Below are 27,391 nucleotides of genomic sequence, written 5' to 3'. Positions count from 1 at the left end.
AGAGCAGGAGCCATACCAAGCTGTGATACAACCAGGAGGAGAGAGTTCGTGCTCTGAGTGCTCCGGGAGGCTGTAAGGTGCCCAGTCGGAAGATGAGGTTCTGTCCCTCAAGTGAAGCCCAATGAAAACTGGATAAATTCTAATGTTTTTAAATGTTTGTAAAGTTTCTTGTGAGCTAAGAGGAGCAGGAGTGTCCCTCCTGCTGTAATAATTCAAGCTTTTCAGATTCCACCAGCCCCATCCTGGACCACATTCCCCTTGCGTATCTCACCCATGCCCATTCCTTGGCTTCCTCAGCAAGTTGGAGCTGCCCAATTTTCCACAAACGTCCACTGGGTCACCGCGCCAGCCCCATTCGATTCAAGAGAGATCAAAATGAGAAACACCCAGGTATCATTGGGCTGGGGTGAAACAACCTGCCTAAATTCTCACCCTAGGTTAAAACACAAATTCACGTTGACTCACTCTCTCTCTAACACTTTAACTCTCTAACTCTCTAAGACTCTCTCTCTAACTCTCTAACTCTCTAACACTGTTGCATTGTAACTTGTCCCACAAGGTATCATGCCCACGGGAACTGGATTGTAGAGTGGGTTTAGGCTGTGTTGTTTTTCCACAGGGTCCTGGGTTTGAACCTGTTTTGATGAATGAGTATCCCACCACTGTTGATCCATGTGAATGGAGCTCAGACAGTCTCAGCTTGCTGCCCAGTGGCCTTAGATCTGATCTACATTCCTGTGCTTTCAGTTTCTTCCAAAGTACTTGCCTTTCCCTTCAGCGAGAATGTCACTCTCTGAGCTTGTCCCATGTCCCCTATGTCTTTATAAGTATCTCTTTCTTTTATCTGACACAGATGATCTTTGACATCATCCAACAAACATTCCACTGGTACTTTGTGTGTTTTGTGATGAGCATAACCTAACATTATGCATTTTTTATATATTACAGGAAGTTGCTCTGGAGACTGTGCAGAGGAGGTTTACAAGAATGTAGCCAGGGCTGGAAAGGTGTAGCTATGAGGAGAGATTGGAGAGGTTGGGGTTATTTTCCTTGGAACAAAGGAGGCTGAGGGGTGACTTGATAGAGGTGCACAAAATAATGATAGAGTGGACAGGATGAAATTGTTTCACTTGGTGAAGAATTCTAGAACCAGGGGACAGAGATTCAAGATAAGTGGCAGTGGGTGTAGAGGGGACATGAGGAAGAGCTTTTTTACACAAAGGGTGGTGGGTGTCTGGAATTCACTGCCCAAGTTGGTGGTGGAGGCAGAGACCCTAAACTCTTTCAAAAAGCACCTGGATCTGCGCCTTAAATGCTGTAAGCTACAGGGCTATGGGCCAAGTGCAGAAAGGTAGGATTAGAAGGGACACTTGGGTGCCCTCAGGCTAAATTCTCTCTCAGTGTACCCAAACAGGCGCCGGAGTGTGACAACTAGGGGATTTTCACAGTAACTTCATTGCAGTGTTAATGTAAGCCTACGTGTGACACTAATAAATAAACTTAAAACTTTAAGCTTAGAACTCTTCTAATTCTGACTGACCCGAAGTGTGTTCTCAACATTTTCAGGTTTAGTTCCAGTGTCCTAGTTACTTGCACATCCTCTTATTAGTTCCTAAGCAGCATAAGACTCCCTACAATTCCACACATGTCATTCCTTGACATGGGTAACCTGAAAACCAGCTAACACAGGAAGTAGAATATCATTGGGGATAATGATACACAGGAAGAGAGTAGGTGTTTATTTAGAGCAGAGTTTACTACACAGTGTATGAGGCATTGATAGTGGACCTCCAGGTTTGGAAAGCTTTTTTCACAAGCAATGATATTCCATGCCAGCATGAACATAGGACTTTGCTGATCAATAGGTTTAAAAAAAAGTCTTGCCCAATTGTTAGAACAAAGAGTAGCACAGCACAGGAACAGGCCCTGCGGCCCACCAAGTCTGTGCCAACACATAATTCCTTTCTAAACTAAAGACCTTTGCTTCTACGCGGTCCGTATCCCTCTATTCCCTGCTATTCAGCTATTGTATCTGCTTCCACCACCTCCTCTGGCACATACCACCCTCTATGTAAAAAGACTTGCCCCTCACATCTCCTTTAAACTTTCCCCCTTTTACCTTAAACCTATGTTCCCTAGTAATTGACATTTCTACCCTGGGAAAAAGACTTTGACTCTCCATTCTATCCATGCCTCTAATAATTTGGCAAACTTCTATCATGTTGTACTATAAAGTTTATTTACTAGTCACAAGTAGGCTTATATTAACACTGCAATGAAGTTACAGTGAAAATCCCGTGGTTGCCACGCTCCAGCGCCTGTTCAGGTACACTGAGGGAGAATTTAGCATGGCCAATGCGCCTAACCAGCGCGTCTTTCAGACTGTGGGAGGAAACCGGAGCTCCTGGATGAAACCAACGCAGACACTGGGAGAACGTGCAAACTCCACACAGACAGTGACCCAAGCCGGGAATTGAACCCAGGTCCCTGGAGCCGTGAGGCAGCAGTGCTAACCACTGTGCCGCCCATACTATTTGGGAGAAACCCAAAGCTTCTGTTTAATTTAACAGCAAATGGTCAAAGTTCTCTTCTTATCTGGAGCAGCAGATGTGCTAAAGGAACAGCCAAAGTTTGCGAAAGTGATCTAAAACAAAACAACTGTGTAAGAAAATACGAAGCACTAAAGTTAAAATGATTTTGCAAATTTGCTTTGTGGTCACATAAATAGCTGACTAATGGCGCAGTAATTTCGCAAATACCGCAGACTTTACTCAAAGTGTAAAGCTGCTGCCACAAGGCTAGCTCAGTTAGAAATCTCAAAACTAAGATTGATAGGTTGGACATTTACTGTATTGGGTGATGGGGCAGCACAGTGGCACTGCTGCCTCACAGCGCCAGGGACCCGGGTTCGATTCCTGGCTTGATTCACTGTCTGTGTGGAGTCTGCACATTCTCCCAGTGTCTGCGTGGGTTTCCTCCGGGTGCTCCGGTTTCCTCCCTCTGAAAGACGTGCTGGTTAGGTGCATTGACCTGAACAGGTGCCGGAATGTGGCAACTAGGGGATTTTCATAGTAACTTCATTGCAGTGTTAATGTAAGCCTTACTCGTGACACTAATAAATAAACTGTTTAAATAAAATATGAGAGTGCGCCTGTTTTTTATGTGCTGGCTTGGCTTCTCACCTCCAGCTTGCACTACTGGCTAGCAGCAATGTGAAAATCAGCGTGGAAATTGGGTTCCTCTTAACTCCCCCCACCTCCCCCCCCCCCCCCCCCCGCCACCCCCGTGCCCCCCGCCCCCCCACCTCCACCTCCACCCTACCCCAGATAAGCAGTGTGCAGGGCCATGGAGTGTGGACATGCCCTGCTGCTCATTAACAAAACCTCTTTAATAGTGGGTGTATAGCTTCAATGCCTTGTAGACACCACAGGAGAGTTGAAGGCTAAGGGAGTGAACATACAAACAAGCAGCAGGAATAGGCCATTCAGCCCCTCCAGCCTGTTCCGCCATTTAATAAGATCTTGATTTGATTTATTATTGTCACATATATTAACATACAATGAAAAGTATTGTTTCTTGCGCGCTATACAGACAAAGCATACCATACATAGAGAAGGAAAGGAGAGAGTGCAGAATGTAGTGTTACAGTTATAGCTGGGGTGTAGAGAAAAATCAACTTAGTGCGAGATAGATCCATTCAAAAGTCTGACAGCAGCAGGGAAGAAGCTGTTCTTGAGTCGGTTGGTACATGATCTCAGACTTTTGTATCTTTTTCCCGACAGAAGAAGGTGGAAGAAAGTATGTCCGGGGTGTGTGGAGTCCTTACTTATGCTGCGTTCTTTTCCGGGGCAGCGGGTAGTATAGATAGTGTCAATGGATGGGAGACTGGTTTGCGTGATGGACTGGACTTCTATACTACAGAGGCTACAGCCCTCTGTAGTTTCTTGCGGTCTTGGGCAGAGCAGGAGCCATACCAAGCTGTGATACAGCCAGAAAGAATGCTTTCTATGGTGCATCTGTAAAAGTTGGTGAGAGTCGTAGCGGACATGATTAATCTCCTTAGTCTTCTGAGAAAGTAGAGGCGTTGGTGGGCTTTCTTAACTATGGTGTCGGCATGGGGGGACCAGGACAGGTTGTTGGTGATCTGGACACCTAGAAACTTGAAGCTCTCGACCATTTCTACTTGGCTGATCTGATAGTAACCCCAAATCTGTATCCCACCGACACCCAATAACCAATCACTCCCTCGCTTACCAAGAATCTATCCAACTCTGCCTTAAAAATATTCAGATTCTGCATCCAGTGCCTTTTCAGGAAGAGAATGCCAAAGATTCACGACCCTCTGAGAAAGAATGTTGCCTCATCTCATTAACTTTCCAAATATTGATTGGAACCTTTGTAGGTCAAATAGTTCGGATGGGGCAGTTTTTGTGCAGTGTGTGCAGGAGGGTTTCCTGACACAATATGTGGATAGGCCGACAAGAGGTGAAGCCACATTGGATTTGGTACTGGGAAATGAACCGAGCCAAGTGTTAGATTTGGTTGTGGGAGAGCACTTTGGAGATAGTGACCACAATTCGGTGTCTTTTGTTATTGCAATGGAGAGGGATAGGGCCGTACGGCAGGGCAAGGTTTACAATTGGGGGAGAGGTAATTATGATGCGATTAGGCAAGAATTAGGGGACATAAGTTGGGAACAGAAACTGTCAGAGAAAGGAACTAATGAAAGTGGAACTTTTTCAAGGAACAAATACTGGGTGCCCTTGATAGGTATGTCCCTGTCAGGCAGGGAGGAAATGGCCGAGTGAGGGAACCATGGTTCACAAAAGAGGTGGAATGTCTTGTGAAAAGGAAGAGGGAAGCTTATGTAGGGATGAGGAAACAAGGTTCAGATGGCTCGATTGAGGGTTACAAGTTAGCAAGGAACGAGCTGAAAAAGGGGCTTAGGAGAGCTAGGAGGGGACATGAGAAGTCCTTGGCGGGTCGGATCAAGGAAAACCCCAAGGCTTTTTACTCTTATGTGAGGAATAAAAGAATGACCAGGGTGAGGTTAGGGCCGGTCAAGGACAGTAGTGGGAACTTGTGTATGGAGTCAGTAGAGATAGGCGAGATGATGAATGAATACTTTTCTTCAATGCTCACCAAGGAGAGGGGCCATGTTTTTGAGGAAGAGAAGGTGTTACAGGCTAATAGGCTGGAGGAAATAGATGTTCGGAGGGAGGATGTCCTGGCAGTTTTGAATAAACTGAAGGTCGATAAGTCCCCTGGGCCTGATGAAATATATCCTAGGATTCTTTGGGAGGCAAGGGATGAGATTGCAGAGCCTTTGGCTTTGATCTTTGGGTCCTCGCTGTCCACGGGGATGGTGCCAGAGGACTGGAGAATGGCGAATGTTGTTCCTCTGTTTAAGAAAGGGAATAGAAATGACCCTGGTAATTATAGACCGGTTAGTCTTACTTCGGTGGTTGGTAAATTGATGGAAAAGGTCCTTAGGGATGGGATTTACGACCATTTAGAAAGATGCGGATTAATCCGGGATAGTCAGCACGGATTCGTGAAGGGTAAGTCGTGCCTCACAAATTTGATAGAATTTTTTGAGGAGGTAACTAAGTGTGTTGATGAAGGTAGGGCAGTTGATGTCATATACATGGATTTTAGTAAGGCGTTTGATAAGGTCCCCCATGGTCGGCTTATGATGAAAGTGAGGAGGTGTGGGATAGAGGGAAAGTTGGCCGATTGGATAGGTAACTGGCTGTCTGATCGAAGACAGAGGGTGGTGGTGGATGGAAAATTTTCGGATTGGAGGCAGGTTGCTAGCGGAGTGCCACAGGGATCAGTGCTTGGTCCTCTGCTCTTTGTGATTTTTATTAATGACTTAGAGGAGGGGGCTGAAGGGTGGGTCAGTAAATTTGCTGATGACACCAAGATTGGTGGAGTAGTGAATGAGGTGGAGGGCTGTTGTAGGCTGCAAAGAGACATAGATAGGATGCAAAGCTGGGCTGAAAAATGGCAAATGGAGTTTAACCCTGATAAATGTGAGGTGATTCATTTTGGTAGGACTACTTTAAATGTGGATTACAGGGTCAAAGGTAGGGTTCTGAAGACTGTGGAGGAACAGAGAGATCTTGGGGTCCACATCCACAGATCTCTAAAGGTTGCCACTCAAGTGGATAGAGCTGTGAAGAAGGCCTATAGCGTGTTAGCTTTTATTAACAGGGGGTTGGAGTTTAAGAGCCGTGGGGTTATGCTGCAACTGTACAGGACCTTGGTGAGACCACATTTGGAATATTGTGTGCAGTTCTGGTCAACTCACTATAAGAAGGATGTGGAAGCGCTGGAAAGAGTGCAGAGGATATTTACCAGGATGCTGCCTGGTTTGGAGGGTAGGTCTTATGAGGAAAGGTTGAGGGAGCTAGGGCTGTTCTCTCTGGAGTGGAGGAGGCTGAGGGGTGACTTAATAGAGGTTTATAAAATGATGAAGGGGATAGATAGAGTGAACGTTCAAAGACTATTTCCTCGGGTGGATGGATCTATTACAAGGGGGCATAACTATAGGGTTCATGGTGGGAGATATAGGAAGGATATCAGAGGTAGGTTCTTTACGCAGAGAGTGGTTGGGGTGTGGAATGGACTGCCTGCAGTGATAGTGGAGTCAGACACTTTAGGAACATTTAAGCGGTTATTGGATAGGCACATGGAGCACACCAGGATGATAGGGAGTGGGATAGCTTGATCTTGGTTTCAGATAAAGCTCGGCACAACATCGAGGGCCGAAGGGCCTGTTCTGTGCTGTACTGTTCTATCTATTGATCTCCATTTTAAATGGGCGATCACTTATTTTTGAACAATGACTCCTAGTTCTAGATTCTCCCACAAGAGGAAACACTCTCTCCGGTTCCACCCTGTGAATACCCCTCAGGATCTAACATGTTTCAATCAAGTCACCTCTTGCTCTGCTAAACGCCATCCGATAGAAGCCAGCTGACACAAGTCCAACCTTTCCTCATCAATCCCAAGTGTCAGTGTGGTAAACCTTCTCTGAACTGCATTCAATGCATTTACATCCTTCCTTAAGTAAGGTAACCAATGCTGTACACAGCACTTCAGATATGGTCTCACTGGTGCTCTGTATAACTGAACCGTAACTTCCCTACTTTTGTATTCAATTTTCCTCACAATAAATTATAATATTCGATTAGCTTTCCTTATTACTTGCTGTAGCTGCACACTTGCCTTTTGTGATTCATGCCATAAGGCATAAGGATCCCTCTGCACCTCAGAGCTCAGGAGTGTCACCGCCTCCTGGAATAAAATGTCCGTGTAACTTTCCCTGTCCCTGATGTTCCGCAGTGTCTGCAGCTCAGCCTCCAGTTCAATGACTGAACTAAAGTTCCTGCAGCCGCAAACACTAACTGCAGCCCTGGATCACACCAGAAGCTCCCACATCCTGCCATCGCAGCACATCACCTGCCCTGCCATCTCCACTGTGTTAAGTAATGTCCATCACTCAAACCAGCCTCCCATCCATTGACTCTGTCTACACTTCCCGCTGCCTCGGAAAAGCAGCCAGCATAATCAAGGACCCCACGTATCCCAAACATTCTCTCTTCCATCGGGAAAAAGATACAAAAGTCTGAGGTCACGTACCACCCGACTCAAGAACAGTTTCTTCCCTGCTGCTATCAGACTTTTGAATGGACTTACCTCGCATTAAGTTGATCTTTCTCTGCACCCTAGCTATGACTGTAACACTACATTCTGCACTCCCTCCTTTCCTTCCCTATGTATGGTGTGTTTTGTCTGTTTAGCGCGCAAGAAACAATACTTTTCACTGTATACTAATACATGTGTAAGGGGAAAATGTAAGGAAAGCACACTTTAAAATGGCTGCCTGGCACATAAAGAGTTAACTGGGAAAGGAGCCATAAAGCAGACACCGGCTTCCACTGATACAAAGATCATTTCAAATCAAACCTAACAGACAAGCCATTTCTAAATCACAGACAGTGACTTAAAGTGAACAAACACCTCAGGAAGCCAAGCCAAGGATCGAGACATCTTTTAGATAAGGGAAAAACCCAAGACAAAGGGAATAGATTAGTCATAGGAAGAGCGGGAAAATATGAATGCAGGGAAACCGATTAGCACCTGAATGAGCTGAAACCAACCATTGATAGCCACAGACATAGGAAATGTACCCATTCATAAGAACAATACTATGTTAAATGTCTGTACCTGTTTGTATCTGCCTATAACGATGTGATAATGTTCAAATCACCGGTCCACCTATTGTGTAAAGAGTATAAAGATGGACCGTTCCCGACATTTTACTGAGAGAAGGTTTGCTACAGACATGTGTCTTGTCTCCACAGAGCTCCGTTGAATAAATTGTGTTTTGGAATCTCGAGATCTGACTCCTAGTGGATTTTTCCCACAACAACATGTAACAATAATAAACTAAAATCAAATCAAAATCAAATAACTAATTTATAACTAATAAAACCTACACCTCCAATAGGTTTCGGCACTGCCAGTAAACTTTACAATACTGATAAAACAATGCAGGCTCTAATAATCCCAGTTACTGATCTGCTTCTTTTGCTGCACTGATGTGGAAATCAAACCCCATCAAGAAATCCGGAGTAGAACCAAAAGACAGAATGATGTCTTATTAAATCATCTTTCCCACTCCTGCAACCAACCCAGTGCCAAACGGACTGCTTCCCATTCCTTGGATCCAACTGGGAGACCAAGAGGGATCTTTGACATTTGAGCAGCTCATAGTATCAATAAGTTTTGTCCATGCAGAGGGTCAACAAGATGGGGAGAAAACAGTTACAAGTGGTAAGCCCAACTTGATTGGCATTGAGACCAGGTGCTACGGGCTGCCTCCAATAGCTGGAGGGACTGTCACATCACACTGCCCACCTCGAGTCGGGTAGCCCCCGACTGTAAGGTGCTGACCCACCACAGTCCACCTGCTTCAGTGGGAGTTTGGAGCTTGAAGTCTCTGCCTAAAAAGTGGACATTGTGCCCGGCAGACAAACAAAAAGGAAGAAGTTGCCACTCTGCAGTTGGCGAGCTGGAATGTCAGGGCCGGACAACTTGCTGCAGGTTAAAAGCGTGCACAGGACAGCTGCGATGGACATGGAAATTGGACATTGTCAGAGGTTCCTCTACAGGAGACAGGTTCGCAGAGAGTGGACCACTGAAAGACAAACATTAGATAGTCAATATCTTTTCCCAAAGGTAGGGGAGTCTAAAACTAGAGGGCATAGGTTTCAGGTGAGAGGGGAGAGATACAAAAATGTCCAGAGGGGCAATTTTTTCACATAGAGGTTGGTGAGTATCTGGAATGAGCTGCCAGAGGTAGTAGTAGAGACGGGTATAATTTTGTCTTTTAAAAAGCATTTAGACAGTTAAATGAGTAAGATGGGTATAGAGGGATATGGGCCAAATGCGGGCAATTGAGACTACTTAGTGGTAAAAACTGGCAGCACGGACAAGTTGGGCCAAAGGGCCTGTTTCCATGTTGTAAACCTCTATGACTCTATGATTCTATTACACATTCATCTGACAGGGAAAAAGTTCAGAGAAAATATTTGAGCAAGGTATAGGCTTCACTCTAAGATACTCACTGATCGCGATGATTGATTCCTCGACAAATTATTCCAAATGTCTTCTCTCCAAAGATGTGCAGGTTAGGTGGATTGGCCATGCTAAATTGTTCCTTAGTGTCCCAAGATGGATAGATTAGGGGAATTAGCGGGGTAAATATGTGGGGTTATGGGTATAGGGTCTGGGTAAGATGCTCTGTCGGAGAGTCGGGCAGACAATGGGCCGAGTGGCCTCCTTCTGCACTGTAGAGATTCTATGATTCAATGATCCCTCTGCCTTTCAAATAAAAACAAGGCCATTTAGCCTCATGAATATGTACATTTCAAAGCTGCGCTCCACTAGAGAGACAATAGGCCACTTGTATGAGGAGCTTACTGCTATCAGCAGAACACCATTACTTACTGAGGGATTTCAATACAAGAGTGTCTGCAGACCGTGAGGCATGGCCTTCCCGCCTTGGGCACCATGGCCAGGGAAAGATAAATGAGAATGCGCAGAGAATACTTCAGCCTTGTTGCTACCTCGAACTTTGGGTAAATTAACACTTTCTTTCAGGACAAACCATGTCACAAGGTGTCCTGTAGATCAGGGCATTGGCTACACCAGAAGTGACTCCCTGAAACAGCATTCTCAACACAGATAGCACAGCGCTGACCGTAGTACAGGGTCACTGTGAATCCTGCACCTCCCAATCCATTGTCTCCCTCCTCTAGCAAGTGCAGCAGAGACTGTCATGTCAGAGGGGGGCTTCTGAGCCGCACCAGGCAATGCTTAACAAGGAGTTGACCACCGCGGTGCAAACCATCATCCCATAGGATGGAAGACTGTGGTATGTTCAGACAGAAACAATACTGAGTGATGAAGTTCTGATGAAGGGTTCTACCTGAAATGCTAGCTCTGTGATCTGCTGAATGCATCCCTCACCTTCGGTTTAGTTTGAGAAATTCAGTTTATGTGAAAATGCATTTGCTATCGCAATTAAAATATGCTGTAACATGTAAATTAGATTTAAAATCTGACGGGATATTAAAGGGGAACTGCATTCTTTTCAATGTCTCAATCTCCCATCGTTCTGCGTCTGGGTCCGTCTGTGGAATAAGGTGTCACATCACTGATATGCACCCTAAAGCACTGGTGTTTCAATTCAACAACAGAGTGGAGAAGTTAGTCAGTTGGCACAGTGTTAACCAGTGTTAAAGTTGTTGAACATGTGGCACGGCACAGTGGCAGAGTGGTTAGCACTGCTTCCTCACAGCGCCAGGGATCCGGGTTCAATTCCGGCCTTAGGTCACTGTCTGTGTGGAGTCTGCACATTCTCCCCATGTCTGCGTGGGTTTCCTCCGGGTGCTCCGGTTTCCTCCCACAGTCCAAAGACGAGTGGATTAGCTGGATTGGCCATGCTACATTGCCCCTTGGTGTTGAAAGATGTGTAAATTAAGGGGATTAACGAGGTTAATATGTGCGGTTACAGGGCAGGGGGTGGTCCTGGGTAAGGTGCTCTGTCGTAGAGTCAGTGTAGACTCGATGGGCCGAATGGCCTCCTTTTGCACTGTAGGGACTCTGTGAGCTCTTTATTTTCTATGCTTTGTTAAAATCTCTGTCGCATTCACTTTATAATGTGTTTGCCAATTCAGGAGGGTACACACCTTCAGTTATGCTGCAGCCTCTCTACAGACCCTGGCTGACTTGTGCATTTCCAACTTCACTTTTGCTACAATAAAATATTCCAGAGGCTGCTGGCTGGATGGTGCCCCCTAGTGTCACAACACATTGATGAGCTAGTCTGTGAAATCTCACAACTGCTGGAACCAGGAATAGGAGAACAAGTGGAAAATATCTAAAGCAATTTAGATATTTAGATAAGGCTGCTCCATGCCTAATTGCCTTGTCATTGTTCATGTTATATTGCTACTTCTCATCGACAAAGGTCAACTTTGTCACTGTATTAATCACGTTGTACATTACACGGAGCATGAATTCATGAGAAATTAACAGAATGTCTGTGCCATTTTCTTTATTTAATATATAGGCTCCCGGAGCTTTACCGGCACGCCTGCCCGAGGCGCGTAAGATCGCGTCCGAGGCCAATGGAGAATGCCGTTCTGCGAGCCTCGCCCGCCCCGAAATTGGCATGCCGGTAAAATCAGGACCATAGTCCTGGTTGTGCACTCAAATTCTGTACTTTCCACTGGATCAGAAGAAACTTCTGTTTAGGAACATCAGGTAGTCTCACGTTCCAGTTAAGCTGTATCTTTCCTCATCACCGTGAATCTTTCCTGAATTTTAAATCAATCTCTTTGGTCGATCAGACTTTTCCTTGTCCCGCTGCTATTGCTTTACCGAGGGAGTGCAGCACTGCCGGAGGTGTTGTCTTTCAGAGGAGACAGTAAACGGAGGTCTAATCTGTCCTCCCAGTAGAAGATATCTCATTGAAAGAAGAGCAGGGGGGGTCCTGTCTGTGTCCTGGACAATACCACCAAAATCTGATCATTTACCTCATTGCTGTTTGTGGGAACTTGCTGTGCACAATTGGGCTGCCACGTGTCGGTGCAGACTCGATGGGCCAAAGGGCCTCTTCTGCACTCTATGATTCAAACAGAACACTTCAACAGCTGTATAGCACTTTGGGATGTCCTGAGATTGTGAAAGGCGTTAAAGTAAATCCAAATCCTTTCCTTCCTATCCAGGAAAGCTTTTGAAAATCATTGGTAGTTTGATTTTCTAATGGAAACCATAGTTTTGATATTAACATAAAACAAAAGGATAGCTGATGGGAAAGTTTGACAAGTTGCAGTCGGCTCCAGAGTGTGGAGACGAGGGGAATTTCACAGTAACTTCATTGCTGTGTTAATGTAAGCTTACTTGTGACTAATAAATAAACTTTAACTTTAACTTTAGATTCAAGCAGAGGCCAGCCCAGGTCTCTGCTCATTTGGTGAAATTCTACTGCTGGTCAGCTACTGGTCAGCCAGTGAAACTGAAGACTTGCATTTCCTCTCCTATTCAGGGTGAGGGAATAGCTTTAAGATGTCAAGAGTCTTTCCTGCCTCTTCCTCTCTCCCTGCAGGTCAATGACTGGCTCCCAATGTCTTTGCTGATGCCTCCCCCAAACCAGGTACTCACTCTGTGGCTTGTCTCCACCTCACTCTGCACTGCCTCATTACTGAGCCTCACTCCTCACTGCATGGCAAGCTCTGGTTTCATTGGGCTCCCTTTCCATCACCAAGCAGAGCTGTCCACTGTGATCACCGTCTAGAATGTGGTTGAACTTGTTCCTTGGTCATTTCCAACACTGGGATTTGTTTTTTTTTTCATTTCAGCTTTGATGATTAGCACTGCTGCCTCACAGCGCCAGGGACCCGGGTTCGATTCCCAGCTTGGGTCATTGTCTGTGTGGAGTTTGCACATTCTCCCCATGTCTGCGTGGGTTTCCTCCAGGTGCTCCGGTTTCCTCCCACAGTCCAAAGATGTATGGACAGGTTAGGTGGATTGGCCATGCTAAGTTGACCCTTAGTGTCAAGGGGACTCGCTAGGGTAAATGCAAGGGGTTATGGGGATAGGGCCTGGATGGGATTGTGGTTGGTGCAGACTCGATGGGCCGAATGGCCTCTTTCTGCACTGTAGGATTCTATGATGGTAAAATGATTCACTTTGGCATAGGTAGAGGTCAAATGTCATGGGAAGTTGTGAAGAAGCTTCAGTCTGAAGGAACTGATCTGTGGTTGGGCAAGGGGAGACCGTTTGAAGAAGTTACAATTGGATTATTTCTGCTGGTCTACAGCTTCGCAATGCTGTTTGCAACTAGACTCAGTGGCGGAACGAGAATGGATAAGGAATCCGGTCTCGTACCATCATCATTGTCACCCAAACAAGCAGTTAAATAGGGAAAAAGAGTGGAGGAGCCTCTAACCACAAGAGGTTGGAAAGATTTCTACCTCAGGGGATGAGAAAACAGAACATGCTCAACTATTCTTTTGGGGTGGGATTTTATCCATTGCTTTTCTGGACAATTATTTTATCACTTTCTTCTTCTGGTCAGATATTCCACCCTCCCATCCTCCGCACCATCCCATTGCTCTTCTTTGAGAGGCAAAAAGAACAGTGCAGTCTGGGGAAGCAATCTCCTCTGTGTCCTTCACCAATGGCATTTGGACAGCCCAGGTGCATCCCAACGGTATGTTGGCCTTTATTGCGAGAGCGTTTGAAAGCATGAATAAAAAAATCTTGCTGCAATTGTATAGAGCCTTGGTGAGACCACACGTGGAGTATTGTGTCCAGTTTTGGTCTCCTTATCTAAGGAAGGATGTACTGGCCATAGAGGAAGAAAAGCAGGTTCGCCATTCTGATTCCAGGGACTGCAGGGTTGTCTTATGAGGAGAGATTGAGGAGAGTGGGCCAGTATTCCCTAGAATTTTGAAGAATGAGAGGTGATCTCATTGAAACTTACAAAATTCCTGTAGGGCTCAACAGGGTAGACGCAGGAAGGATGTTGCCCCTGGCTGGGGACGAAGGTGGTATCTGGAACCAGAATAAGGAACAGACCATTCAGGACTGAGGTGAGGAGGAATTTTTTCACTCAGAGGATGGCGAATATTCAGAATTGTCTACCCCAGAGGGCTGTGAGGCTCAATCTTTGAGTACACGCAAGACAAATTGATAGATTTCTCAATATTAAAGGCATCAAGGGATGTGGGGATGGTGTGGGACATTGAGATAGAAGGTCAGCCATAATCTAGTTGAAGAGTATCACAGGCTTGATGGATTACTCTTGCTCCTATTTCCTATGTAATTTCCTATGTATCTCCTTCTGCCCTTCCTGGTCCCCCAGCGTATAGCATGGCTCTCAAAATTGGCATTTATAGTCATAGAGTCATAGAGGTTTACAGCATGGAAACAGGCCCTTCGGCCCAACTTGTCCATGCCGGCCTTATTTTTTTTAAAACCCCTAAGCTAATCCTAATTGCCCGCATTTGGCCCATATCCCTCTAAACCCATCGTACCCATATAACTATCTAAACGCTTTTTAAAAGATAAAATTGTACCTGCCTCCACTACTACCTCTGGCAGCTTGTTCCAGACACTTACCACCCTGTGTGTGAAAAAATTGCTCCTCTGGACACTTTTGTATCTTTCCCCTCTCACCTTAAGCCTATGCCCTCTAGTTTTAGACTCCCCTACCTTTGGGAAAAGATATTGGCTATCTACCTTGTCTATGCCCCTCATTATTTTATAGACCTCTATAAGGTCACCCCTCAGCCTCCTACGTTCCAGAGAAAAAAGTCCCAGTCTATTCAGTCTCTCCTTATAACTCAATCCATCAAGTCCCGGTAGCATCCTAGTAAATCTTTTCTGCACTCTTTCTAGTTTAATAATATCCTTTCTATAATAGGGTGACCAGAATTGCACACAGTATTCCAAGTGTGTGTACAACTTCAACAAGACGTCCCAACTCCTGTATTCAATGTTCTGACCGATGAAACCAAGCATGCCGAATGTCTTCTTCACCACTCTGTCCACCTGTGATTCCACTTTCAAGGAGCTATGAACATGTACCCCTAGATCTCTTTGTTCTGTAACTCTCCCCAACACCCTACCATTAACTGAGTAAGTCCTGCCCTGGTTCAATCTACCAAAATGCATTACCTCGCATTTGTCTAACTTAAACGCCATCTGCCATTCGTCAGCCCACTGGCCCAATTGATCAAGATCCCGCTGCAATTGAAGATAACCTTCCTCACTGTCCACCATGCCACCAATCTTGGTGTCATCTGCAAACTTACTAACCATGCCCCCAATATTCTCATCCAAATCATTAATATAAATGACAAATAACAGTGGGCCCAGCACTGATCCCTGAGGCACACCGCTTTGTTTATAAAAACAAATCACAATTTTGGTTCATGCTTCTTTATTTTCTTTTTTTTATATATATATAAAAGTCTTAATCCTTTCACGTACCCTTTGCATCACCCTATGTTAGTGACAATCCGAGCAGCCTGCAGCTTAATCCTATCATCTGGAAAGGCCATTAAATAAACAAGCCTACTTGAAAACTGAGAGTTGGATCCAAACAACAGGACAAAAATCGAGTCCTCGAGGTATTCGTGGTTGTTCAGCCTGTAGGGTAGACTCCTCCTGACCTCGTTCAGGTTGCTTATCAACAAGAGGAGATCGTTCAGAACATCCTGCCGCTGGAAATAATTAAAGAGGAAAAGGAAGGACGCTTGGACCGGCACGTTCAGCATGTCAAAGGTCAGCTCCAGGTTCGTGGAGAAGTTGATGAGGATCTGAAGCACTTGGAACTTGATGCTGGATGATCCCGTTTGCAGCAAGTGGAAGAAGTCTGGGATTGCATGTTTCAGCAGGAAGTGGTTCTGGTGGTTGTGGGACATCTTGGTGAGGAACCTTAGGCACGGCAACTGCTCAAACTCTTGGAAGGTGGAAGTGGTCAGTTTCAGGACCTGCGGGATATATTTCACCAGCAAATCACGATTTACGGGATCATTGCTGAGGAAATTGAAGGCTGTCACAGCGCTGGCCTTGATGTAGTTGAGAGGATCATCCAGTGATTCCGCAATGATGGAGATCCCACCTTCCGAACGGAATAGCTCCTGGCTGGTGGAAAAGCCGGGGATGCGATAAATACTCGTTAGGATCGTCCCTCTGATAACGGGATCCTTACTTTCATGAAGGATAGTCAAGACTGTCTTCAGGTCCCGAATATTCATCTTGACAGAGTTAGATGAAACAGAATTTGATGGACCAGAGTGATCCCCCAGAGCGCCAATACTGTCCAGAGTACTATTCCCGCACTTGTCGATAAGCAGGTCTTCATCGTCCTCTGGCGGACTGACTAGTCCTGATCGGATAGCTCTGTATAGTAAATATACAGCTCCTGCGCCAGTTAGAATCCCTATTAACCTCTTCCTGCATGTTTCATCAAAGAGTTCCCCCATTATAAATGAGTATTGCTTCCCCCGGCTGCCAGATTGGCATCAATCTGCTGTAAACCCGGCACTGCCCAATACATATCGTTCCAATTAAATTGTACATTCTGCACGCGTCGAAGCTTTGCAATAATTGTGTCATAATGATCCCTGACATCATAATGATGGACACACATGAGACAGCAATGACAGGTTGATGGGATAGTTTCACAGTTAATACAGGCCCTGTAATCAATGCAGCATCACACCACAGAGAAAGGTACAAATCCACAACCTTCAGCAGCAGTTGTGCTCCGTAATCCTTGATTTAAGGGGAGGTGATGGCCTAGTGGTATTATCGCTGGACTATTAATCCAGAAATTTAGCTAATGTTCTGGGAACCCGGGTTCGAATCCCGCCATGGCAGATGGTGGAATTTGAATTCAATAAAAAAATTTGAAATTAAGAATCTACTGATGACCATGAAACCATTGTTGGAAAAACCCATCTGGTCCTTTAGGGAAGGAAATCTGCTGTCGTTACCTGGCCTGGCCTACATGTGACTCCAGATCCATGGCAAAGTGGTTGACTCTCAACTGTCCTCCAAGGGCAAATAGGGACGGGCAATAAATGCTGACTGGCCAGCGACACCCATGTCCCACAAATGAATAAAAATAAATGAATCTCCGTGGAAGTTAGTAGCAACGCTTCAAAGGATACTTCATGCTCCTTGCCTTCACACATTTTTAATGCAACCTACTGACTGTAGTATAAGGATCTGGCACATATCGAGTTAATGTGGGATTGTATGTAGAGCTAACTATACGATGATGTAAGGAAGGACATGACGTAGGCTCAGGGGTCAGTGTGGTGTTGAGCAGAGATGGGTTAAGATTGAAAACCTAGGAGTTATCTCCGAGCCTGTTCCCTATACTGTACATGCGTAAATATTTCAGCTTGTCAATAAATACTTACAGCTAACCTACTGAAGACCAAGAAGACTTCTTAAAGGGACACCGTTCTGTCACCAACACCCTTCCAACACTGACAGTTTTGAAAATACAAAGGAAAAGGTGTTAACATCTTTGGTTATACCGTAAGCCCAAATCCCTGGAGTGGGGTACTCGAGGGATGTGTTTGGATGAGTCGAATCATATTTTTTCATTTACGACTCTGGAGTAGAGTTAAAGTTTAAAGTTTTAAAGTTAAAGTTTATTTATTAGTGTCACAAGTAGGCTGACATTAACACCGCAATGAAGTTACTGTGAAAATCCTCTAGTCGCCACGCTCCAGCGCCTGCTCGGGGACACTGAGGGAGAATTTAGCACGGCCAATGCACCTAACCAGCACATCTTTCTGACTGTGGGAGGAAACCCTTGCAGGCACGGGGAGAGCGTGCAAACTCCGGAATCAAACCCAGGTCCCTGGTGCTGTGAGGCAGCAATGCTAACCACTGTGCCACCATGCTGCCCCAGTTGATGGCAGACTAAATTCCACCCTTGTTCTCTGGTGCATTCTCCATGACAAGACCACCACCAATCCACTTGCTAAGTTGATGGTAGACTAATGCCACTGACAAGAGCCTTCAGTCAGGGGCTGATATAACATTGCCCTACGGAGCCGTGCAAAACAATTCTCACAAAATGACATGGAAGAAAGATGGAATAACAGAAAGGAAGAATATTCTGAATACTTTTCTAACTGATCCACAATATATCCAGAGTCAGAAACTGACAGGAGACATAACAGTCAGTGCAATCCATTCTCAAAAGCTTAACGTTCTGAATTATTCATATTCGAATGCAAATGAAACAAAGCACTCCAAGGAACATCAGTGGACTGAAAGGGATTGTACTTTGAATCAAAAGTAGGTCAGATGCATGTAGGCAGCATGAATTTTTAATTTCCTTTAGAGTTTGCTGTCTCCTCTACAGAAAAAAATCTTGCTTCTTCGTAAAACAAATCTTGTTTCATTAGTGAATGATACTTGACTTTACTTGTGGCTTTCATTATGTTCACTGCAAAAGAAACCAACTTTTGCAATCAAAGTGCACTCTACTTATCAACCAGATAGCTGAAGTTCTTCTACTCTGTTTCCAGTCTCTACATTTAACGCCAAACCAATTTTTATATGACTGAGCACTTCTCCCCTTTCAATGAAGCATCCATACGCACTGCCCCTGTTAAACGCGTGGGCTAAACCAGACAAAGCTCATTCAATGTCATCGTGGTAATGTTGGTGCTGAGATTGACAGATTGACAAGATAGATGTATCTTGTTGCTTTGTCTTCAAGAAAGCACGAATTTCTACCAAATAAATGATGAAACTAACTATCCTTGAAATTGTGTTGAGCAAAATCAGTGTCACTTCGTAGTACAGAACTTGAATATTGCCAAAAAAAGACACATGCTGTCGAAACTTTTCATCTTGCACTCATCAGGTCAAGATCACAAAAATACCAAATCTCAAAGGGAACAAGAACCAATGCTGCATTAGTTATAGAGGGTGCAGATTGGTTGGCAAATGGACTCTGATTGGTGGAGGCATTACCATGAAGAATGCACCAGCCAACAGTTAACTGCCAAGCTTTTGTTTAAATTCAAAGCAAGCACGTTGGCTCTGATTGGTCAAGGCATTGCCCTCAGGAATGAACCAGGGAATGGCTGGCCCCCAAGTTTTTGTTCAGTCGGAAGTGATGCAATGAGTAGAAATTTCTGTTTGCCAAGGACAGGGCCCTTTGCAAACACATATAGCTTCGAGCACATGTAAGTGAGCCGCAGTGTGGTATTGTGGTATATGAATTTCAGTGCCAGTGTGATGCCAGGAATGTAGGTCGTACATCCCAACAACTGGCAGATTGTATCAAACAGCTCGTCGCTACGGCTGTTCATAACAGGCAAAGTACTGATTGTACCCAACCAGCCTCTGCTTGCAAAACTCAAAACACACTGTCCAACATTAGATGTGATTTTGTAATTGGACAACATTTGCTGAACAAACCTGATTATGTTAAGAATTACATGAACAACTAATTTAAGATTAGCAGTTGGACTCATAGAATGGCTCACTTATGCACTGTAGAAGCTACAGATGCTCACACACAGGGATCTGTGCTTTGCAAACAAAAGGAACATGTCCAAGTGTTGTGCCTTTTTCGACTAAACAAAGGGTGTGCGCGCAGCCATTCTCTGGCTTATTCCCCATGGCAATACCTTGGTCAATGAGAATTGACTTGCCTGGATTGAATTTAAATAAAAGTTTGGGTAGATATTTGGGGTGGGATTTTCCAGCTGCGCTCGCCCCAAGGCTGCGATTCCCAAGGCGGGCGGGCCGAGAAAATTTGACCCTTGTTCTTTGGTGCATTCTCCATGACAAGGCCACCACCAATCAGAGTCCACCTGCCAACCAATCAACACTCTCTTCCCATGCAGTATAAATTGTTGTTCCCTTTGAGATTGGATATTCTTGTGAATCTGGCCTGATGAGTGCAAAACAAAAAGCTTCAATAGCATGCCTCTTTTTCCAGCAATACCCAAACATTAATGCATGGAATTTCAGAGTGCCGTCTAACAGTTAGAGCTTGAAATAATCAGAGCTGTAACCATCTTTGAAACATTTAAACTTTCAGGTAGGATACCCTGAGGACTTGGTGTTGACAAACCATGCTGTATCAAACTGAATTTTATATTTAAGCTTTGGTGCAAAGTTAAAATTAAAGTTTATTTTATTAGTGTCACAAGTAGGCTTACATTAACACTGCAATGAAGTTACTGTGGAAAATCCCCTCGTCGTCACACTCCGGCGCCTGTTCGGGTACACTGAGGGAGAATTTAGCATGGCCAGTGCACCCAACCAGCACGTCTTTCGGACAGCAATCTGACAGCAATCCTACCCAGGCCCTATCCCCGAAACCCCACTTATTTACCCTGTTAATCCCCCTGAATAGACCTACCATATATTACATTGATCTTTCTCTACACCCCCCTAGCTATGAGTGTAACACTACATTCTGTCTCCCCTATGTACTCTGTGAACGGTATGTTTTGTCTGTATAGTGCGCGAGAGACAATACTTTTCACTATATTCCAATTCATGTGACAATAATAAATCGAATGAAGTCAAAATTTTTCCATCTTTCCTACTTGCTCCCCATCCCTTAACTATTCACACATCCTTTCTTTGAACATCCTGATGTTTTTGTGCATTATTTGACTGAAGTAGTACAATTCATGGTTGATCTCTGGATTTGTCTGTCTTTTGACACAAGTCAGGAGTGTGATGGAATACTCTCCGCTTGCCTGGATGGGTGCAGCTCCAACAACACTCAAGAAGCTTGACACCATCCATGACAAAGCAGCCCGCTTGATTGGCACCACATCCACAACCATCCACTGCTCAGTAGCAGCAGTGTGTACTATCTACAAGATGCACTGCAGCAATTCACCAAAGATCCTGAGACAGCACCTTCCAAACCCACAACCACTTCCATCTAGAAGGACAAGGGCAGCAGATACATGGGAACACCACCACCTGCAAGTTCCCCTCCAAGCCACTCACCATCCTGACTTGGAAATATATCACCGTTTCTTCGCAGTCGCTGGATCAAAATCCTGGAATTCCCTCCCTAACGGCACTGTGGGTCAACCCACAGCACATGGACTGCAGCGATTCAGGAAGGCAGCTCACCACCACCTTCTCAAGGGCAACAAGGGATGGGCAATAAATGCTGGCCAGTCAGCGATGCCCATGTCCCACAAATGAATTTTTTAAAATTTCCATCCCGTCTTTCAGATTAATTTAATGTAGGTCTCTTACATTTTAGATTTGAAAAGGCTCCAAAGCGGAAACATTTCCTTATCTGTTCTCCCCACAGGTGTTATCTGGCCTACCTCACATTTCTAGTTTATAAACTCAGATTTCCAACATTGATCTTTTGCGTTACTTTGTGGTGCCTTTTATATCCACAGCACACCGCAAAGCCTTTGCGAGCCAATGAGATCACGACTGAAGTGTCATCATTCAACTGTAAGACAAGAATCGAATCTTGAGGCAGGTTTGACAGGAAGATGTGCTCAGCTATACATTCTGCAGTGTACCTTTCCCCTAGTTCCACATCGCAACGCCTTTTACAAAAAAAGGTGACTCATGATGAACATTGCCGCAGGAGACATGCCAGTGTATTCTTATAACTACACAGTTCCTGTTGTTAGTAAACAAAGATCCATTTTAAGTTTGTGCCGCATTTGATTTTTCCCCGACTCACTCTATTGACGTAACTAACTGTGAGATATTTTTGACCGAGGTCTCTGGAGGTGCAGCAATGTAGATTATAATCTAGCCTTGGAAACTGAACAAAAACTCCCATCACAGAATCGCTACAGTGCAGAAGGAGGCCATTCAGCCCATCGAGTCTGCACCGACTCTCCAACTGAGCATCTTACCCAACCCACCACCTCACCCTACCCTATCCCCGTAACCCCCACATATTTGCCCCACTAATCCTGCACATTTTGGGACACCAAGGGGCAGTTTAGCATGGCCACTCAACCCGCACATCTTTGGGAAGAAACCGAAGCACCAGGAGGAAACCCTCGCAGACACGGGGAGAACATGCAGACTCCACACGGACACTGAGGCCAGAATCGAATCCGGGTTCCTGGCACTGTGAGGAAGCAGTGCTAACCTCCCTGTCCTGTTGTGTATTTTTCTTATTGACCATTTGACATAACGTGCCTCACTCACAGTTACATTATCAATACATTTATTTTGCTCAAATCACAAATTCAAGTTAATTTGGTCCTGCATTTAATTATCACCTTTCACTTCTTTCACAAGGAATGCAACACATGTCAACGTGAAGAGGTGTCATCACATTCTGAGTGTGAACAGCCTGCTGCGAGGAATAACAGACATATCACCTCAAACGTCATCATCTCCCAGAACCTGCAACTGAAATTCTCTCTGGTTATAAATGAAGTGTTTTAAAAAAGATCTTGTAAAAGTCCTCATTATGTGATCAATTAATCAATCCAACCTGATTAAAGTTCCAGCTCAGTTTAGAGCTTTAATCTCACCTCTGGCTGACTTGCACACAACTGATGATGTTTTTGAAGGCTTGAACGTTGTCATAGTTTGTTAGAACCACAGAATCCCTACGGTGCAGAAGGAGGCCAGTCAGCCCATTGAGAGTCTCTGACAGAGCATTTTACCCAGGTCTACCCCCCGCCCCACACATCCCCGCCCCACACAATTCCACACACCCCTCCACCTGCCCCCTCACATTCTCCCACACGCCCCCCCCATACACCCCCACACACCCCTCCACATGCCCCCTCCAACATGCACCCCCCCCCCCCCCCCCCCATTCCTCCCCCAGTCCCCATAACCCTGTGCATTTACCATGACCAATCCACCTAACCTGCACATCCTTGGACACTAAGGAGCAATTTAGCATGGCCAATCCACTAGTCTTTTATTAGCAAACAGGAAAAGCTTCATCAGCCACCAATCTAACTGGATTAGCCCACTTGTATGATCCCCATAGTATACAAAGAGGTATGTACTGGAGGGCATGCACAGAAGATTTACAAGGATGGCTGGGTATACATATCGGGAAAGGACTGACAGGCTGGGCCTATTTTAATTTGAAAAAGGAAGGCTAAGGGGTGACTTACTAGAGGTCTTTAAAATTCTGAAAGGTTTTGAGAGAGTGGATACAGAGAGAATGTTTCCTCTTGTGGGAAGAGCACAAGTAGAGGCCTCTGGTATAAGATAACCACCAAGAAATTGGTAGCACGGTAGCACAGTGGTTAGCACTGCTGCTTCACAGCTCCAGGGACCTGGGTTCGATTCCCGGCTCGGGTCACTGTCTGTGTGGAGTTTGCACATTCTCCCAGTGTCTGCGTGGGTTTCCTCTGGGTGCTTCGGTTTCCTCCCACAGTCCAAAGATGTGCAGGTTAGGTTGATTGGCCAAGCTAAATTGCCCCTTAGTGTCCTGGGATGCGTAGATTAGAGGAATCAGTGGGTAAATATGAGGGTTAGAGAGATGAGCAGGTGGATACGGGAATAGGGCCTGGGTGGGATTGTTGTCAGTGTAGACTCAATGGGCCGAATGGCCTCTTTCTGCACTGTAGGGTTTCTATGGTTAAATCCAATCGGGAATTCTGAAGAAACATCTTTGCTTGAAGGGAATAGTATAGATTCATTTGACGGGAAAGCTAGACAAGCATATGAGGGAGAAGGAACTAAAATAGAGAGTAATGATTATAGATTTAGACAAGAAAAAATGGGAGGAGGCTCGAGTGGAGTAAAAAATGCCAGCATGGACCGGTTGGGCCGAACGGCCTGTGTCATGAGTGCTGAACTTTACAAGATGATTATGTTTTAAAAAGCCCCTTTCATTTAAATTGAAGCAGAATGTTCTAAAAAGGGGGGGAGGTGATGAATGCCTGATAAACACCTCAGTTCTGAGAAATACACATATGGCTTCAGGTTGCTATGTGGCGAGAAACTTGAATAGGAACTCATTGCGCTGTCGGGTGCCAGATTTCCAATGGTTAGAATCTCACAGAGAAAAGGACAATTGCTGTGAACACACAGGCAGGAGAGAAATTGGAACTTCCCCAGGAACAAGTCTTCATTGTTCTGTAAGAAATGATGTAGAGCAAAAACAACGCTCTCCATGGAGTAAACAGTTTCACCAGAGCTGCTTAAACCATTTAAAGTTCTTGGTTCCAGGCCCTCAGCAGAGGCATGCTGGCAAAGGCACTCTCCTTGAATTGAGGTGAAGGGAAATAAAAAGGGAGGGTGAAAGAAAACTCACCACCAGTCACCCAGTCAACTGTTTAACTAGGGGGATGCAAGCATAACCTTCTACCATGTTAATAACTAGAATGCAGGAGGGTCAGTAGAAATTATTTTGCATAACTCAAGCAAGGTAAGCCACTGATTTGAGGAAAAATAGCATATTCCCTATTTTATGTTGTTACATTGAATCCTGCAGTGCAGAAGGAGGCCATTCGGCCCATCAAGTCTGACCACAATCCCGCCCAGGCCCTATCCCCATAACCCCATGCATTTACGCTAGCTAGTCCCCCTGACACTAAGGGGCAATTTAGCATGGCCAATCCACCTAACATGACAACAATTTGTGTTGATTTAATTCAATGATTCTCATCATAACTCTTGAGAAATGACAACTCCTAACCATTTGTACCCGGCCCTTTCTCAATCAATCTGCCTTTGGAAAGATTGGAGAGGTGCATGTTGTATTATGTGTGAAAATTACACAAATGTCCAGTCCAGGTCATGAAGGGGCACCTACTGTTACACCCCCGGGTTCTACGATCACAGAATACGGCAGTATGGATATAGCACGGAATGTAGAACACTCAAACCATTCACAGTACATATCACTGTATCCAAGAGTATGTTGAAGGCAATAACTTTCTGATCAAAGGTTATCAACCTAAAATGTTAACTCTCTCTCCACAGGGCGGCACAATGGTGCAGTGGTTAGCACTGCTGTCTTTCAGGTTTATAGATTTAGATGATTATGTCCATTTGATTCCTGGCTTGGGTCACTGCCTGTGTGGAATTTGTAAGTTCTCCTTGTGTCTGCGTGACTGTCCTCCCACAGTCTAAAAGACGTGCTGGTTAGGTGGATTGGCTGTGCTAAATTCTCCCTCAGTGTACCTGAACAGCCGCCGGAGTGTGGCGACTAGGGGATTTTCATAGTAACTTCATTGCAGTGTTAATGTAAGCCTACTTGTGACTAATAAATAAAACTTTCGATACTGCCTGACCTGCTGAGTTTTTTCTGCTTTTATTTCAGATCTCCGGCACCTGTGATATTAGTGTTTAAAACGCTGTCACTTCTCTTCCGGGATTGCCCACATTGAAGTTGTTCGGTTCTCTTTGACAGGATTTCTGTTTGTCTCTTCTCCCTCGTTCATATCCATTTCTTTCCATTTTCCTTCTCATGTTTGATTGAATATCTACCAGAACCTGCTTTCACAACCACTTCATTTCCTCAACTGACTCCAACTCCAACTTATTACACACGGATTCTCACGGAGGTGTCACCTCCTCATGTTTCAGATCCACCCACGATTACATGTGTCTCCAAGTTGTCAGTGTCCCTCGACCCACTGCTCCCACCACGACTCGAGATCCACACTCTGCCAGGTGCAGCCACTTGCATGCTCCTGACCTCCACTTGGGAGGATGCAACTCGCTCTATCTCAAAGCTGGCCTAGTCTAGAGTTTTCTTTCAACATTTGTCTCATCTGGCGCTTTAACAAAGAAACATTCTTCTTCTTCTTCTGAGGATTGCAAGCTTCAACAACCCATGATAAATTGCCCCTTGGTGTTAGGGTAAATATGTGGGGTTACAGGGATGGGGCCTGGGTGGGATTGTTGTCGGTGCAGGCTCGATGGGCCGAATGCCCTCCTTCGCACTGTAGGGATTCTATGATTCACTGTCAAACTCAAATCCCTTTCAACCTTGAATTGACTCAATAACAGTAGTGGGCAACCAGCAGCCTGGGGGTCACATGCGGCCCATCAGGGTTCTGAGTACAGCCCACAAGACATTTTGTTGACTGTTGCCCACGCGCGGGGCTGCCACATTCCACTTGTTTCCATCCGTGTAGTCTTTTTCCTACCGATTTTACTGAAGCGATACGCACATAAAGCAAGGGCTGGTGAAGTGAGGTGTGTGCTGATTGGTCACAACATTGACTGCAAGAGACGTGCATTGCCTTTGTATCCAATCAAGCATAAATAATTAGTTTTTAACCACTTGAACTTGATGACAGTTCTATTAATATATGAATGATCGAGCATTTATATAACTTGTTATGAAATATTTGGCATGTATTAAGTGTATTTAATCTTATTCATGGGGTCTCGGTTAGTGAATAAGCCTGGCTCATGCAGCCCACTCACTAGCCAAGGCCGCCCATCACTGCTCAAGAATATTCAAGTCCTCCATTATTTTTTATTCTAATATATAGCTTACCTGTTTTAAATATCGCACGCCATAGTTCTGCTTCCTGAATATTATCAAAGTTCTTCTATAATTCCTGCCCTAGCCCTAACTCACATCTTTCTCCAGTTCTTTTTTATCTCTCCTCATGTTCTCTCCAAGCTCATCTTGTCCACGAGACCCACCTTCTCCTTCCTCAACCCCATTCCCACTCAACTATTGACAACCCAACTCCCCCTTCTGGTCCCGATGTTAGCCGGTACTGTTAATGCTTCTCTCTCTTCAGGTGTTGTCCCTCTCTCCTTTAGATCTACTGCTTTCGCCCCTCTCCTCAAAAAACAATCCTTGGCCCCCACCCTGCTTGCAAATTATTGCTCCATCTTCAACCTCCCTTTCTTCTCCAAAATCCTTAAACATGTTGCTGTCTCCCAACTCTGTACTCAATTTTCCCACAACTACTTGCTTGAATCTCTCAAATCAAGTTATCCCACTCACCCACCCCACCTTTTCAAAGTCATAAATGACATTGTATGTAACTTTTGTTTTATTCATTCGTGGGACATGGGCATCGCTGGCTGGCCAGCATTTATTGCTTATCCCTAGTTGCCCATTTTCAGAGGGCATTTAAGAATCAACCCCATTGCTGTGGCTCTGGAGTCACATGTAGGCCAGGCCAGGTAAGGATGGCAGATTTCCTTCCCTAAAGGACATTAGGGAACCAGATGGGTTTTTCCAACAATCAACAATAGTTTTATGGTCATTAGTAGTGTAAGGGAATTTTCTCAGGGTGTCCCTCTAGGGGTCTTGTATTCAGCTGATCTCAGCTAACACAAGGATTTGCGAAAGACAGCATGCAGT

General features: G+C 45.0%; 1 protein-coding gene across 1 annotated transcript; it reads right to left on the bottom strand.

Annotated features, from left to right (window-relative positions):
• Positions 1 to 15,584: 15,584 nt before the first annotated feature.
• LOC144501873 (armadillo repeat-containing protein 10-like) lies at positions 15,585 to 16,574 on the bottom strand. The gene has a single exon (XM_078225917.1). The coding sequence runs from the start codon at positions 16,572 to 16,574 to the stop codon at positions 15,585 to 15,587; it is 990 nt and encodes a 329-aa protein (XP_078082043.1).
• Between the last annotated feature and the right edge of the window lie 10,817 nt (positions 16,575 to 27,391).

The sequence above is a fragment of the Mustelus asterias genome, chromosome 12, assembly GCF_964213995.1.
Source record: "Mustelus asterias chromosome 12, sMusAst1.hap1.1, whole genome shotgun sequence".
NCBI classification, from domain to species: domain Eukaryota; kingdom Metazoa; phylum Chordata; class Chondrichthyes; order Carcharhiniformes; family Triakidae; genus Mustelus; species Mustelus asterias.
This window is presented reverse-complemented; position numbering and strand designations above follow the sequence as displayed.